The following is an 18222-nucleotide window of genomic DNA, read 5'->3' on the forward strand; positions in this document are numbered from 1 at the left end:
GTATTATATAAAGAAGTGAAACGCTGTATGTCCTTGAAGTCTGTAATCTTTTTTAAACTTACGAGCCATTAGTCATATTGATATTTTTAATGTATGCCTATCATCCAATCTGTTAGTTTGCCCCCAATGGGATGATGATGATGATTCTTTACGACAGAAATACAGTGTGTGTTATGTTCAAATGCATTCGATAAAACATTAATAATGTCACGTAAATAGAAATAATTTTAAATATTTAAAAGTAACCACTTAAGACGCGCATTTATTGTTTTATGCGAGTTTAGATTCAGTAAAGATGATCAGTATAAAGGTCATATAATACAATATATATCGGCTAATGAACAATATGAATAGATCTGATTGCAAAAAAACTTAAAGTTACTGTGCCTCGGTCAAAATACTTTTCGAGACTGAAATACCAGATGCTCAACGTGAACACTTATGCGTCTACTTGCAGAGCTTACTGAACATTTTTGTTTACCAGACGATCCTAGATGTAGTTCAGCATCCAGTGTGTTGTTCGAATCTGTCCTTATGTCACTTCTATATTCTGGATCTTTACTTTTCGAACTATCATTGGAAACGGGCGTATATCCAATAATGGTTGTTTTGGCGTCCTCTTCATTTGATTCTTGGCTCAATTTAGACTAAATAACGTCATCCGTTCCCCGACCATATCTGTGTTTAAACGTGCCAGGCAATGCTTGATTCGTTTCTGTATCCCCGCCAATTATTTCTTGTTCGTTATTTTCTTGAATATTTACTAAACGAGAAGTGCTACATTTCACTTAATAGTATACATTATTTCAATGTTAAATTGTGTGATTATATCAAAATAATTAATTAAATGTAACTATACGTTTGTAAGAGGGTTTCAATCTGTTTAAGTACCTTTTGTTGCAAATTCAAAGGCGTGTAGTGTCGGTGCAATATCTGTCGGTGTAAAACCGTTCCTGTGTGTCGAGATCAATTCTTCCGTCCGAGGCATGTTGTCGAAATAACACTTAAGACGACGAACTGAATTAAAACCGAACACATTTTGACGCTTATTAATGGTTAAGCTCATGTAAATATCAACGTGTGATTTATAAAGAATAACAGGTTACTGCAAACCTCGCCGTTATATTTTTCTCAGCCTTGCCTGATATATTACACAAAGATCAGGCAGTGACCTGATTTTCTGTTTATCATACCTCTACGTCCCCGATTTTAAAGAAATAATGAAAAATCGCTAAAAAGCTGCAGTTTTAGCGGGAAAATGTTAATGTTTAATATTTTTTAAGTTACTTTTTGCATGAATATATCTCTGGTTTCGTTATGTTCCATCTCCGTGGAAAACAGCATTTATTAAGCGAAATACAAATATTATAACAATGAAAATACGAAATTAGATACAATACAATATACTGTTATACGTACAATATGATTCGATACGAAACGATCCGATACAGTACCATTTTATTCGGTAACAGACCATAACAAAAGTGCCTATGTTCCATTATTAATATAATTAAAGTTAAAACTTACCTTTATTAAATACCGTTTTCAAACAATAAACCTACCTACCTAATAAGTCAATTGATTTTATGAAGTCCTTCCTGTAAATAACAACCGCCAATGTAACACATTCGTATCCTTCGATTCGTCGAAGTTTTCTTTCAACAGGTTTCAACATTTCAGTCACTCTACCAGATACACAGTCTTTACACAGTTTAAGGATAGCTTTGGGTGTCCAACACTGTACGTAAACTGCAAGGCACTCGCGCTTCGTGTCAGTTACTTCTCTCCTGTTGTCACCATTTTCTAGGAAACATAATAAAGAAACGTTGTATAAAACCTATGTAATATTTAATTGTTAAGTATCATATTAAACTTGATAAGCACATGATTTTCGATTGGTACATTTGCATTTGACGTAAAATTGTGAACACATTCAGGTTTTAAAATCGAGAATAACACCACGATTATTCCAACATAAATGTACTTAAAAAAGAATTTTTAATAATCTAACTTGTTAGCAATAGCGGAGAACTGGCTTAATGGTAAGCAATATGTCTTTACCAAGAGAGTGTTTAGTTTGCTTTGCATCATACCAGCGAGTATATCAAAATCAAAGCGCTGAAGGTACTGAATTTGTTCGCTATTGCATAATCTTAGAAGCAACTCAGTTTTCAAACTAATGTTATAGCTTTTTATATCGCAAGTTTGAAATGAACACAACCCATTCAAATTTTAAAGAGTGTGTCTTAAAGCACAGGTCGAGATATGTGTGACTGTCCTCATATTTATGTTATAGAGATAATTTAGACAAAATAACAACAATATGTCTTTTTCACAACTTGTCGCTGCACTGGCAACCATCTTAAGAATTGTGGTTGCCTTGCTAAAGAATAACAAGCCTATAATCATGTACATGTTGTGATATGTGTATCTAATACTTTATCTATTTTGTTTACATTATTGAGAAACAATTTTGCCCACATGACAGACTTTTAATGCAGCATTAAGCCCCGTTTTCCCTGAAAGCTGCCAATATGTACAGATTTCAATGATAAACTTACCAATGCCATCGCACAAGCTGTTTTAAACACTAGACTGGTCAATACGTCCCACAAGCTCTTAAACCTGTTGTTTATTTTGTCGTCTGCTAAATTTGAATGGAGTTATCCACACAGGCAGTCATGGGTTACGGGCCCTTCCGTAGCAAAGGCATACTGATTTGCAAAATTGCGTCTGCATTATTTGTGAGCTTCGCTCACAAATAAAAATGTATTGGTATTAAACAGCATTGTATTAAATTCTCACGCAAAACACATTAAAACTTGAGCTACGCTGGTCGAAAGACCATAAGACTCATTTTCGCATGACGCGGCTATGAAAGTGTGATTCAAATGTTTGGAAAGAAAACTGCATGTTAATCAAATATTAACATACGATATATTGCGATGATGGAGGACATAGCATAATTTGTATCTACTTATACTAATGTTATACTATGGTTTGCCTATTATAACACACATTTAATGCCGAAAATATGCGACTAACAAGTAAAAAACACACACAATAGTTTAACTTTTGTTTTCAATTAAATTATTTAGAAACAAAATTTTAAACTTCATTTTAAAAAACAGCAAGACTACCTTTTTAAAGATAATTCTTGTTATATTTAATTGTTTTTTATAATCGGTTTTAGCGATAATGAAGCATTTTTCATGTTGTCTATCGTATCCCTGTACTAATTGTTGAACTCATGTTCAACGTTTTATAAACTGAGAACTGTGGATATAAACAAGCGTAACCTATTGCGTTGTTATCACCAGTGCAATCGGACTCTCCTTTGATTATCGACAGGCGCAACTATAATTGCCTCAAATTATGAATGAACTGAGAAAAAATACTACGTCATGAAGACGTAGCAGAAAGTGGGCTATTATATTCATTCATTTACAATCTCTTCCCCGACGGTATAATACAATCACTGTTTATTGATTCTTTTCTATATAAGCTCCGTTCTAAACTATTACATTTAACACGATATTCGTATAATGTTTCCATTTGTGAATGAATATGGTCGGAGAACTCAACCTCTTTCATAAATACAACTCTTTCTCGCGCGGATACGGCATGTGTAAAGCGAAGTTAGGCTCCTCGTAGATAAGCCGAAGCGATTTGAAATTTTGCGTCTGCATTATTTGTGAGCAAGCTCACAAATAATGACTGGGACGTAAACAATATGCATATGCATTTCTACAGTACCAACGCAGTGTACATAAAGTTATATTACAAATAATAAATCACAAAAGATACATGTTTTTTCACTGGAATTGATCATGTAAACGAAGAAAATGGCATGCAGACGGAAAAGGGCAAATCTCCCACCCCGATGATTTGACTGCGTAAATGCAAAAAGTAGTTCACTGACACTTTCATCCCACCCCGTTTGATATATAGATAAAGTGAAACTCCAAAAGTTATTACTAAAATACATGAATGAAAACAAAAACACTGGGATACATGATTTATAAATGTTCACACATACATGGGACTTTAAGAGTATGCTGACGGCGAAGAACAAAAAACGATGCCAACAAAGGCCATTAATTAAGCACTTAAAATAATTTTATTATTTAAATTGTATTGTTGATTTAACAAAAACATTGCGTCATTGTGTTTTATGAGCATATCTGAAAATAATATAAGACATTTTAAGTTATTGCGTACATGTACATTGCTTTGAGAAGGACACATTATTTGCGATATATTTCTCTATAACAATTGTTTGTAAAACATACACATTTGATATAGTTTATATAGAATATGTGTATTATGTATATACATCTGAGCTGCATAATCGACCATGTAATACCCTTTATAACTGCAACGTGAAGAGGTGCATTATGATGATCTGTAATTGGTACTTAATTGATTCTTAGTACTGAAATCGTGTTACTAAGAAGGGACATAACGGACACTTGTACTATTTCTTCATGGAATCGTGCCTCAAAAAGTTGTGATTCTGAAGCACTGAATGATTCTTAACGATTGAGTAATTGATATTTTGTAATTAAATGAAATAAAGTATTCTTTGTTATAGCTTTTGAATTTAAACTACGATGCTTAGAGATTAATGTGTATGTGCACGTTTATTTTATGTATGCTTGGCTGAGTTCGAGGTTTGGATGCGGCGGCCACATCTTTTAATGATTTTATGCTAAATGTCGTATCGTGTGTATTATCTTGTATTGTAAAGGGCATTGGTGTTGTGCCTAAAATAAAAGACTGGCGGACAAGAATCTCCCTCCTGATAATGTTCATCGAGTTTCACTATTTCTTTATAATTATAACAAACTAAATCAGTTGAATCTTTCGAACGAATTGTTTGTTTTGCCTTTAATATATTAACTTCTTTACAATCTTAGATGGCTTATAATTTTTTATATTTCATAACTTTATAAGTATATATTATATTTATTGTTTAATTTCGAAATAAATATAACAAGCTCAACACAGATGGCGTTAACACGTGCATAGTAGCATCGCCATAATTGTCAAATTACATGGCTTGTCCTTACGATAGGTAAATAACTTATTGCAAATATCGCTTACATTTAAAGTAACATTACTACTCGAAATCAAAGAAAATTTCGTACAATATTTCGTAAAATAAAGCTAAACAATTAAAAAATCATTGTTCCTTATGGCCATTGTCGAAATTTCAACGTCAGATGTGGTCTGGTAAAATAGATGTTTGTGGATACAAAATGCTCGTTTTTATTATGGTTTTAACATGGTATTATTTTAGTGTTTGTGTGTCGTATCAATAGATATATTCGCAGAAAATTAACATGGAATTTATTTTGGTCACAAATAAATAAAAACGTGCATTTTGTAACTACAAAAATCTATGTAATCATGCCACATCTAGCGTTGAAATTGTGGCTATTGGTATAAGGAACACTGATTGTTTAGGTGTTAACTTTATTTTACGAAATACTTTACGAAATGTTCGTTGATTTTGAGCGTTATAGAGACTTGAATCAAATGTTTCTAATCAAACAGCGTATTTTTGTATTAATAATTATTGCAATGACAATAGATGTTTCAGTATTTTAGACAAAAATGTTTGTAGAATAATATACACGATTGATAACTTAATTTGGTGGCTTTGTTAGTGTTGTTTTTGGTTATTCCTCAACTAAAATAATTTATTCTTACCACGCGACATGTTATCTCGGAATTCTTTATAGGATCGTATAATTTCGTTCCATTCGCCATCGGAAATTGTGTTTGTCGCTGTTAATATGACTTGAAAATTCTTTTCCTTGTTGTGGAGATATTCGAAGAAATAATTTCCATTCTGATCGCTTCAATATAGATCATATTTTATACAACATTGATCAATCATACTAAACCTTAAAATATCGAACATAGTTCATTTAGCAGTCTTAATAATTACAATCCATGTAAATACAATAAATAGCAATTATTCATATTCATACAATACATTAAAACCTATTTTGCACAAACAAAGCAAGAAATCGACAAAGTTGCTAATGCTAGGACAACCAAAACAAATTACACATTACCTCTAAACTAAATACAAATGTGGGTACGGAGGGTAAAATTGAAAAAAAAACTACCTGGGATGGGCGCATTCCCCTGAACCCAATACTTGTGTATATCAGCCAATGTTGTTTTTATCTCTTGCATGTCTTGAAAGTAACAAAAATGGAATTACATTTATTATAACTAGCAAAACTGAACCTGTCGACGCGAACAATGTTCTTTTGAAATCAAACCAAATTGATTACTGTATCGATTGCCAAAGCATTTGTTCCTTTTACACCACAAAACACATCGATATGCCAAAAATCCTTACTATCTTGAATAATCTTAACACCATCTTGAATAATCTTAACACTCGCCTTTGTTTCTGTTGTTATCTGAAACGAAACTTGTGGTGTAATAACTAACTAAAATACACTATTAAAGAAAGTATTACATTATTGTATGCGTTATTTTTGGTAAAATTTAGGACCAAACTTTAGCCCCATTCCCAATCTCAAAAAGTATATTTTTCCAAATGACCGCCTAAAATTCTCAATCGAAGGTTTATAAAAATCAAATATAAATATATGTCTATTGCAATATTTTTAATTTATCTCCCGTTCCAGCTCAATAAAGTTAACTTTAATCAATTTAACATTGAAAGCACTTATATTCTAAATGTATTTTAGCAAAAAATTAAACAATATAATTTTCCCATTTTTAGTATATGAAGCGATTTTCATAGTTTAAAGGCCCCCGGCCGCATTCCAAAAAAAGAAGAAAAAAAACAACTACATTTTCGACTACGGAAAATGAATGTTCACGAATAATTAACGATGTAATTGTCTTTCGTTTTAAAAGATAATGATCACATTATTCTAGCAAAAGTAAAACGATAATGTTTTACCATTTCACTCTAACCTCTGCAAGTTTTTTTAAGTCTATTTTTTTTAAATAATATAAACATTTCTGGTTGGTGAATTTTTTTTAATTGTTACAAGTTGTCCTCTTTTACAATAAAAATAAAATGATAAATTTTAATACAGTCGATCGTAAAAGTAGTAAGTAGAAAACAGCTCCTACCGTAATTTAAACAAATGTATCACATGATACGTTTTGAAGCTTGGAGTACAACCAGCAGAATCGGAACCGAATATGAACAATATTTGTGACGAGTTTACATCCCAGTACAGACAAGAAATCTACTTAAACTTAAAAAAAATTCGTTTTAGGTAATGGATTACAAGTGTCAACTTGCAATCTGAACAAATCAGTTGACATAATGGATGGTAAAAACACATGACTTGATTCTGGTTTTGACCAATTTTCACGTGTAATAAATTTCTCTGGCAGTAAATATTTAGCCGAAAATTATGTCATTTTGTGATTAATTAGTTGCGGAATTATATACCTAAAGTTATTGAAGATAAAATAACTTATCTTCCCATTGTGATAATTAACAAAATCCGTTGATAAATGCAACGAAATGGCAAGATAGACATATTATTGAGTGTATATGGCTGTAACTGGATAATACAGTAAACTCATGTTTTCGTAAACAAAAATATTGTATTAAAATTATCAGATTCAAGTCAACCAGCACAGCATTACTGACCTTTTCAATTGCGGTAGCCTTATTCTGAAGCATCCGGATATCTCTTGAGCAATCGTCGAGGATTGCTTTTATTTCTTCATATTGTTCTTTGTGTTTCTCTATCATGTCTGTGTGGGTCTTTTCAAGCGCACATAGCGTATCAAGACGTTCATTTATCTCGTCAAGTGTTAACTGCGTTTCGCCTTCTCCTTCTGATAATACAGCACAAGAATCATCACCACTCTCAACTTTGTCCGCCATTTTATTCAGACTCTGAATTTGCCCCAAAACTGCTTTTACTGCATCCCTGTGTGCGCACAGAGACGCTTTTGTAGAAACAACAATCGGTTCATGCTTTAACTGTAAAAATGAGTTATTTTTTAGCATAACATGTTGCATTGAACACGTATTTTGAATTGTGTTAATATAATTAACAATGAATCGGTGAGATATTGTGTTCAAGAGTATATTAGATAGTTGCTGAAGGTAGGTACTCCTATTAAGGGTTATTATTACAGTGCACATCTGAAATTGCGATCTGTAGCTCTGATATGAATCCACCCAAAAAGCAGTTAAATGGCAACTTTCCAAAAAGAAAAGAATTGTCGTGATGATGAAAGAACGTCCCTGCTGGCACAAGTAAACAGTGTCTTTCACTAATGAACAAAAATAATCTTCAGGATGGAATTACATTTCGAACATGTAATCCTGATTAACTTTGTTTCCTGAAAAGTGGTTCTAATTTCAATCTTTCTAACAGGATAATACCGCTTATTTAAATAATGTTGGTGTATGTATTATTGTGAATAGTTTTAGCTTTTAACTTCTCAGTAAAAAACGACTTTTGATTACTTTTGATTACGGCATAATCGATTACACAGTATTGATTGGCTATTGGCGAATAGTGTAATGTTATATCGCTCGTCACACCAACATAGGTTTCGCATGCTTGAGTCCCAACATTTAGAATTTTTTCACCTATAAATTTATTTTAATTTGTGTTGTCTTTTCATGAACATTTTATTGTTTCTATGTGAAATGTATAATTAGTTATGTCGTTTTAGCTTTTTCCTTTATTACTTTTTAACATTTAAAAAAATGCAACACAAAATATATCAATACAAATGGACGAGTGCCTTTCATTTACGTATGTCGTATCTATATGTATTACTGTATAAGCTGCTTTTATATAATTAACAAGTGATGTAATATAACTATTCGTGTACAGTATCGAAATCGAAAATAACAACAATAAAAATTACAAAAAAAACAACACTATTTTGCTACGGTATTCGATAACAATTCTTTCTATAAAAGCCCAATTTATAACCACTTGGTCACTGCAACGGACAACTCATTTAACAGGTATTTTATTTTATGTCATACAATTTTAATTAATCACCTTGACTGAGTTAGAATACTTTGACGTGTCAAATTTCCAACATAACACATGTAATTACCGTTCAATTATATATCAAACAAGCTATGAAATCTGACTTTTTAAAACCATTATTTGACTTCTTCTTAAAATGTCATTGGACGATCTGAAAAATTAACAACAGGACGTTGTGTCTCTTAAATTTTAAATAAAAGGAAAGATATAGTAAATCAAAATTTTGAAATGTTTGCGTTAGCCAACTGTCTTGTGTATGAAATTTTGTGTAATTTCGAAAACACGCATCGGAGAAAAATGCTGCAGTCAACGAGTCAATAAATCGATGCTCAGACATGGTACTTCATTTAAATGACACTCCTATTTCGTACTTTTAATGTATTGTCATGATTTATAATAGGGATTTGTGAATAAACAAGCAGGCATGTGACGGCTGCATTCTATGGAAATTCACTTACAATTTACGTTCGTTTAGTTTCTTTTCTCGCCAATAGTGTCTTTTTCATCGTTTTGATTTAATCATTTCATCGTGTTGCAGAAAATTACAACTATATTCATCTGGTGTGCATGCGAAATATAAGTACTTATTAGTAAACCGGTTATTATTTTGAAATGCATTCTCTTTTTTCGGCGTGGCTGTCTACCCCAGCTTTTCACCTTAGCCTGACCTTTGTAAGCGACCAATCAATTTTAATAAAAACTTTCCCACCGGCAGGCCTGAAACTTTTCGCAGGAGAAAACGTGTATTCTACAAACAGATTTCACATTAACATTAATATCATATTCCATCGACTTTCTATTGTTAGGAAGTATATATCATGAAAAGGGATACTACAGTTCGTTTAGCAACGATGTTAACTGCGTATTCAGCATAAAACAAGTTTAAATCTAATGATAAGGTTTGAAAGATAGAGCAATTTCACACTCAATTCTCGACAAAAATACAGAGTGTGCGCCCCTTTATATTTGGAAGAATCTCAGCGCAATGTGTTATCATATTTGGTAATTACTACGATATTACATTATGATCACAAATAAATTTTAGATCATAGAAGTATTGTTGTTCATGAACCTGATATATGCTTTGACGAAAATATTTAAAATTGTTTTCGAAATTGACCGTTTAACACGTAAATATCCAAAGCTTTAAACAATCCGTCTTTCCAGCAGTGGAATAATTACCTCACTTAAATACATTGCATTCCAACCCGCAAGGTATCAAGGTCAGTTTGCGGTAAGTTACATAAATCGTTATATAAACGCTATCGCGTAAACTATGTGCACTTTAAGTTTATTTTGATCAGAAAAATACTAAATAAAGATATTCGGCGATATTATTATGTTATATCAATCATAGATTTTTAATGGGTTTTCAACAATTGCATGAAAAGGACCAATTTAGATTAATTTAATTAGAAGTATTTATCCATTTTGACCAATTTATTAAGCATGAGCATGATGATTCACGATACTATTAATAATGGAATCAAATAAGATTCGAGTGTTGCCGGATGACCTTTATGCTTTCATTTATTTTCATGTTTCTTGTGTTTTTCTATTCCGTAAATATAGATATCTGAGTAATAATATCTAATAAAGCGAAATCAGTCAAGAAATCTAGCGCAACACCCCGTAATTGGCGTGTGATGCAGTTAAGAACTGCGCTGAAAAAACGGCATTCGCTATTTTTGATCTCATAAATATAGCGTTTGATCGTTAATAAACACCGACCACAATCAACGCCGTATATCTTTTTTTAAAGATATTTCTTGTTTATGTTAATAGTGATGCTATGAAGATTGTTTATGTTTTATGAATAAATGCGTGCAAAGTTTGAGACATTAAATATCCTGATTTATCCGTCAATGCTTTAAATTGACCGTTTAAATGCGGTTCCCAAGAGTACTTCTGTGTTGTTTGTGTTTGTTTTTGTTGCTGTTTATATGGCTTTTTCCAGGGTGCAGGATCACGTGACTTTTTGGTATTCCACCCTATGACTTTAACGGATTTAAACGACGGTAAGTGGTGCGCTTTATTTCAAATTATCTTTTGAAACAAGTTTTCTTAAGAATTTCAACAAGTACATAAAAAACTGATTTTTATGCTGCTTATGGCAATGTGAAATACATCAAAATTACTTTATGTAATAAGCATGTGTTCTTGTTCAAAAATTCCTTTGTTACTTAATTCATTTTACACGGTTATCTGTCACGCTACGTGAAATTTTGCCACCGATTTTAGACGTATTTAAGGATTTATTCTTATAACTTAAGATATCGGCACAAACTGCAAGAAAACCTGTCTTTTATGCACTATATAATTTTGCAAATGTAGTTTAATAACTTGAGATGTTTGCAAAAATAAAGTTCTTAACGGCGTGAATACATTCTGTCCAGCCCGTGTGTAAACCACTGGAAATCCCGTTGATTCTGCACCCTGTTTCATACTGTTTGGCAATTATTCGCTTGTCATAAATACAGTACTTTGAGCAAGTTTCCATTCGGCTGGTGCAATGGAAGAAGATTCACTTTGCGTATATGGATAGACTTATATACATATTGACCACACTTGAAAGAAATATATACATTATTGTATTGTTAATGTTAATTTAAACATTTGAGTACGTTTTACAATATAGAAGGATTTGTTTGATGATAGGCTATGTAAATTTAATAAACGAGTCATTGTCATTTATATTACGCGATTGATAAGTTTCTCGAACATTTATATTTGATCGAAAGAAGCATAAATATGTTTAGTTTATATTAATACACGTTTTTATTGTTTACACATCCCATTGATAACCTAGTCCATTGATCAACATGACTATTTTTAAGAACTTACCAATTTCTGATATTTAAGGGATATTACTGTAAAGTATATGCATATAACAAACAATTTTTTTGTTTTTCGACAGACCAACACTATAAGTTGATTGTGCCAATACGTTGACTTGTGTAAAAAACTACTCAGTATTAAAACTTACTCTTTCCAGTTTAATAATGTAACTGTTTGCGTTATGAGTTTCTTGACAGGGTTTTTCCTTTAGAACTGCAATTAAAACATCTATATATGCATTTACTTCATCTTTCGTCAATTCCATCTTGCCAGAATGAAGAATGTGATTTCTAACCATTCTTGCCTGCAAAAATAAATTACACATACAAGAACTGAAAACTTATATTGGCTATGTATATTTTAATAAAATATAATATAGTATAGCTGCCTTAAGTGTTCTACTTGAACGTGTCAGTTTACCCGATATTTAATTGTTGTATTTTATATGCATTATCTCATTCTTTTGCAATTTGAGATTTATTTTTCATGTAAAGTTATTTTAGGTGCGATATATATATTTTAAATAATACAAATTCAGCTTATACAAATTCGACAAATACGATTACAGCAAAGTACGAATTGCGAATGAATCGATGTTCTTTATTTTGCATATACAATTTTTCTTACAAAGTCTTTAAATAGCAATTGACAAAAATAAATTGTGTGATACAATTTAGCATTATTTGTATGCCTAGGTATTGTTCTATAATTATTTCTCTCAGTGGGTGAAACTCTACGGTTTATTATTCTCATAAACAATGTGTTTTTAAACCGCCACATTTGTGTGGTTTTAATTTATGGCTTGCAAAGCACTGTACAAACTGAACGCTGACTTGCTTCAAAACCGCCTTCTTAATTTATTGCATGCGTTTATCTTATCTACACATAACACTCAAACAAAAGCGAACAAAATAACCTAGTTTAGATTGATTCCATACCATAGCTGCAGGTTCAATGCGTTTGGCATCATTCCATGTGTTATAGCAATTTGTTTCCATGTAACATTATTAAGAATTTCTTCTTTATACAATCTAGTTAAATAACACAAAACTAGTTGTGTTTATGTATGTCAATGGTTGCTTACCTTTTGCTACCTTGTAATTTAATAAAAGTACCTTTTTCAAAACGTCCTCAGTAGAAAACTGATCTCTCAGCTTTCTGTAGTTTAGACAGATGCTGATCATGTCAGCTGAATCCGTGTCGTCGCTGCATTCGATGTTGTTTTTGCCAGATCCAGAAATAAAACACTTGGCGAAATGCCAAACATTTTGTGAGATTTTTTGAAAATCACAGTTATTCCAAAATGGTGAATTGTGCGCATGTGCACTAACGATGTAATTTTAGAATTCACCACACGCTCCGCTCTGTGGACATTTTGTTGTACCTGTGGAGCAGTTACACAGTTCTCGTTTTCGGTATTTACACGAGGTCGGTTTATGAGCTGGAATCAATGTACTAGTTATACAGCCTGTGCAAGAGAACCTGCTTATTTTACACTTTTGAGTTATTCGCGACACGTAAACCCTGTAGTCACGATGGATTGCCTCAACTACCACAGGAGCTAGTCCTTCTCTTAAATGGGCCAGAGCTAAACAACAATTTAAAGAATACGTTCATTATCGTGTTATCATATTTACGTACGTATAATATATATATTAGACAAATCAATTAAAGTAATGTATATATGTTAGAGCCTAAACTATTGTGTATATAACCCTATAACAATCCAGTTCAACCGATTTGGAAAATAGGAAAAGGCTAGCTATAAGTGCCAAAAATGTAATTTAAAGTTCAATTATATATATATATTATTTAAGTATTTATAGTTGCCTATATGTATGAGGGTAGTGTATACAATTTTTCGGTACAACAACAAATGCACAAACATTATTTCGTTATAAATTTTATGTATTTTTAACAACTTATAAGTGCCGGAAACAACAAAAGAAAAATACATTATTTCGTTATCAATTGTTAGTAACTTTAACTTAGGATATTGAATATTTTAGTACAAAAATAATGGTGGTAAAAAGCTACAGACTCTACTTGATTTCTTTTCACAGTGGGAAGAGATTCTAACAAGATGTCAGTACCTTTATCAAATGCCTCCTTAAAAACGAAACAAAGGAGATACTGTTCAAGGTATATATATATATATATATATATATATATATATATATATATATATATATATATATATATATATATATAATTATATATTTTAACGTATACACCTACATATACATATACATAACATATACGCACATATATTCACACATATGTACATTGTTATGTTTGTAATTTTCATTGTTATGTATATAGATTTTCACTACGTAACTAGCGTATAAGGTGCATAGGTATACCAAATTTAAGGTTTACTAATCTGATAGTTATTTGTTGCAAAAATATGCCGATCATGTCATTGTATATATTATGTAAAAATTAATTGTTTTCCTTATAATAAGTTCATCAGCGTAATTGATATTTGTTAAAAAAAAAACATTGTTTATATTATTTATACATTAATTGTTGTCCTTATATTACAATCAGCGTTATTTATATTTGTTTAAGAAATACAAATATTTGTTATTGAGTATATTATTTAAGTAGGTACAATTGATAATATATTACCGTACAAACATGTCAGGTTGAATGGTGACTATTTAGAAAAAAATATTTAAGAGATCCAGGTACTCTTCGCGTCTGAGATGATACATTGTAGTTAATACACATTTATCAAAAGCGTGGACGCAGACAATTAAATACATTAATCTATATATTAACACCAGCAATTTGTTGTTTTACTTAAATTAATTAAAACAAAAAAACACACCTGCCTAGAAAAAGATGTGTTTTAATATAAAACCGAATTTAACAAAATATGTGTGCATGGACACAAAAACGCGTGCACATATAATCCTACTCGCCCGCATGCATACATACATGGTCGCTAATACATCTATGATCGACATACACCTCCAACAAGAATAACAACGGCTGACAGTGACAGACTTTTCGATGTGAGTACACAACGCAAATATTAAAACATCAAGCCGTACTTCGATTTTACATACATGTATACATATATATATCAAAGGTTAAAGGTGTAAAGACCAAAAGTACAAATAGCGAATATTTAAACATCAAGCCGTACTTCTATTTCACATATACATATATATCAAAGGTTAAAGGTGTGAAGACCAAAATGGATATTGATTTATACACGCTTCACGAGTAGTTATATATAAATATTTGTTTTGAAAAACCACCATAGTGAGAACCTATGTACAAATTGTGTATAAAGTATATTAACATTTGTACCAAATTATCAAAACAACATGATGCGTATTAATTGCTTGTTCTAGGTGGTTCAAAACATATAAAAATCACGGCGAATTTTTATATAGTATACAAATCACTGCATAAATAAATATTGTGCTTTAACTGTGTTTGTTTAGTTATACTTTGTTAAAATAAAGCGTTATGCATATTAAATATGCCTAATGTGACACAGTAAATTTAATATAAACACACTTTGTTCAGCGAATTACTGTGGTCAGTGAAGCGTTAATCTCTAGTGAACATAAGCTATACTTGTTAACAAAAGAAAAGCGTCTATGTGTGGTGCGTATATTACTGTCTCTTCGGTGTGTTGTTCGGCCATGGCAGGTTCGTCCAATGTTCATAGTCTTCAAATTTCACAGTTTGAATTTTGTCCATATGGTTCTTGAAAAAGATCGTCTCATTCGTGAACCCAGCACTGTTTATTTCGTCTGGCATCTTCGTTTTCACACACATAAGTACATGTAAGTTAAACTTGGTCATGTATTCATTCCACTCTTGTTAAATTTATTGGGGCATTGAGTTTAGTTCACCATCTTTCTTTTAGTAATAGTTGCTCGTTATTTTTATTTAGAATCGTGTATAGTATTTTTGCCCCAGATTCTTTTGTCAAAATAAGTTGTAATAATGGGGGCAAAAAGGGTTTGAAAATGTGTTGGGTAGGACAAGATAGAGATATTTTCATAAATGTATCTATTGCTAATGTCACCCCTGTAAAATGAATGCAATTTATGTTCAAATTGTACAATCTATTGAATTCATTGACAGAAATAAAGGTTCCATTGTTTAATATATCACATATACAATGAATTCCAGCATCAAACCATGATTTAAAGAAAACCCGTGTATTTCCTATCAATGTATTTATGTTATTAAACAGCGGATAATACAATAAGTCTTTTGTTAATACTTCTAATTTACTTCAATAGTGTGAGAAGCTTTATAAAACATCTATCGAAGGAGGGTTCGAAATTCTGTTAAATATATTCAAAGAATAATAATAGCTGCAATTAAAGAGTTTACAGGTGTCAAAAAAAGTTTTGTGATATCAATCCAATTTCCCCCAAAGAATTGATTTTTTTTTGTAACTATCGCGAAGTTCGCGGGTAAACCAACTGTTAAAGCGACTCCGTTATACATATGTGTGTAAAATATTCCTGTCGAAAAGGCGGTGATGTTCGACGGGCTATATGAGCCGTCGCAGCAGCCAGAGCCGCCAGAGCCGCCAGAGCCGTCGGAGATACTTTAATTCGCAGGAACATGTGCCACGTGACTATAAACTATAACGAACTTACTTAACGCGGATTGTTACCAGTGAAATTAATGCATTTTGTTAAATTTACATCATGTTAATTTGTAAACGGTTATTAAAAAAATATAAAATAACAAATATACTGAAAGTATAAACTTTTTTCAAGTAATGTAATATACCAGTCGTGATATTTTAATCAATATAAACTAATAATTGTAAAACAATGCGGTATTTTAGAACTTTTATTTTTTTCGTCGTTTGTGGTTGACGGTCCCTTTAAAAGCAAGAAATACTTTTTTGTACAAAACTTTGTAATTTTCATAGGGTTGTCCTCCTAAACACTGTTAACTGTACGAATACTTCAGAATTGTTATATCTGCTCTTCTTAGGCATTTAATAAAATGTATATATTTGGTGTTTTGTGTATTGTAAACCTATAAATCTAACTATGACACAATGTTGAACAAATCTTAACATTGATACAAAACTTAAAATATGCACAAACAATTTGCTAATTTGATTAATCGAACAACAGTTCATGCTTGTTACATGGTGCAGTGGTAATAACGTCTTGCAGTATTTTTTTTAAGTATCTTTAAACATTTTCAGACATGCAGATTTCATGTGAAATTGAGTACATGTATACCATAATTAGTACAATTTAATATCTTTGTTGGCATTATAAGCCCCAGAAGTCAATTCATGTCGATGATGATATTTTGTTAAGTATTAATTGGTGCACCTCTGTGTCGTTCGATGGTGTTCATGCACTGCTTACATAGCATCGCACCTTAAAATCGGAACAAATCCTGGGACGAGACTTGTAAACAACATAATTTATTTAACTTTCTTAGTATTTTATTTATACCAACATTTGTACAATAAACCTAGCAAAAATATTAATAATGATATTTTAAAAACAAAAAGGGCCATAAGGCACTCATCTGACACCCAAAGGAACCAAATTAATCTGAGAATGAGGAGTTCAAAATAAGAAAAGTACTTTATGAAACATAAACACTACCATAAGCTTCACAAGAAGAAACCCCAGTGACCTCAAACCTCATCAAAAAGTAGAGGTCAATGCAAGATACCTACATGCCAAATATGTAAGAAGGCGCTATGGGAAACTGTAACAAAAGTGTGACGGAAAAGTTTGACGGAAGGAAGGACAGACTGGCAACTAAATGCTCCCCGAAAATGTTCGAGGAGTATAAAATTACTAGAACAATCATCAAGTTGAAATTTTGTGTTTTGACACAATTGCATTAAATAGTTCCCATTCACTTTGAAAGGATCCTAAATTATTTTTAAAATTGATATTTTCTATTCATACTTAATGAATTTCTTTGATCCAGCTGTGCTGGGAATGCATTTACTATTTTACACTTGTATACGTATAACTTAATAAACAAAATAACAGTATTTATGACACTATCACACTTTGTTTAATATTCAAGAAGAAAAATTGTGATATTGATAGATGGAAAGGACTGTCCTGGTAATATTTCATCAATTATTGCTTTATATATATCTAACATTCCCAGAATAAATGTTCAACACGTTCAGCACTTTGTTTACAAAAAGAACATAATGGATCATCAGTAATTTTCATTTTGTTGAGATGACTATTTGTGCCTATTATCCTGTCAATTATTCTGTGTTGGAACCACTGAACCTTAAGATCATTGGTTATTAAAAAGGGTAGTTCAAATATGCAATTCCACTCTTGTTAATTTATTGGGGCATTTAAGA

The 18222-nt window shown here is 31.6% G+C and overlaps 1 protein-coding gene and 1 long non-coding RNA gene across 2 annotated transcripts; both read right to left on the minus strand.

The window, feature by feature from the left end:
* Nucleotides 1-487: 487 nt before the first annotated feature.
* LOC127867633 (uncharacterized) lies at nt 488-1771 on the minus strand. The gene is made up of 3 exons (XR_008043588.1): nt 1567-1771; nt 892-1017; nt 488-763 (listed from the first exon to the last, which is right to left on the minus strand). It is a non-coding gene; the product is annotated as an uncharacterized LOC127867633 (long non-coding RNA).
* A 4130-nt stretch (nt 1772-5901) lies between these two features.
* Nucleotides 5902-13458, minus strand: LOC127869821 (uncharacterized). The gene is made up of 5 exons (XM_052412479.1): nt 12989-13458; nt 12022-12177; nt 6380-6443; nt 6141-6212; nt 5902-5912 (listed from the first exon to the last, which is right to left on the minus strand). The coding sequence occupies exons 1-5, from the start codon at nt 13055-13057 to the stop codon at nt 5902-5904; spliced, it is 372 nt and encodes a 123-aa protein (XP_052268439.1). The 5' UTR covers nt 13058-13458.
* Nucleotides 13459-18222: the final 4764 nt, after the last annotated feature.

This window comes from Dreissena polymorpha, chromosome 2 (assembly GCF_020536995.1).
Source record: "Dreissena polymorpha isolate Duluth1 chromosome 2, UMN_Dpol_1.0, whole genome shotgun sequence".
Lineage (NCBI taxonomy): Eukaryota > Metazoa > Mollusca > Bivalvia > Myida > Dreissenidae > Dreissena > Dreissena polymorpha.

Excerpts from the sequence above, each read along its gene's own strand:
- LOC127869821 (XM_052412479.1), bottom strand. The coding sequence starts at position 13,057 with ATGATCAGCATCTGTCTAAACTACAGAAAGCTGAGAGATCAGTTTTCT. Across the intron at positions 12,178-12,988 it reads CTGAGGACGTTTTGAAAAAG|GCAAGAATGGTTAGAAATCA; the intron begins GTACTTTTATTA and ends TTATTTTTGCAG. Across the intron at positions 6,213-6,379 it reads TGTTAAGATTATTCAAGATA|ACATGCAAGAGATAAAAACA; the intron begins GTAAGGATTTTT and ends GTTACTTTCAAG.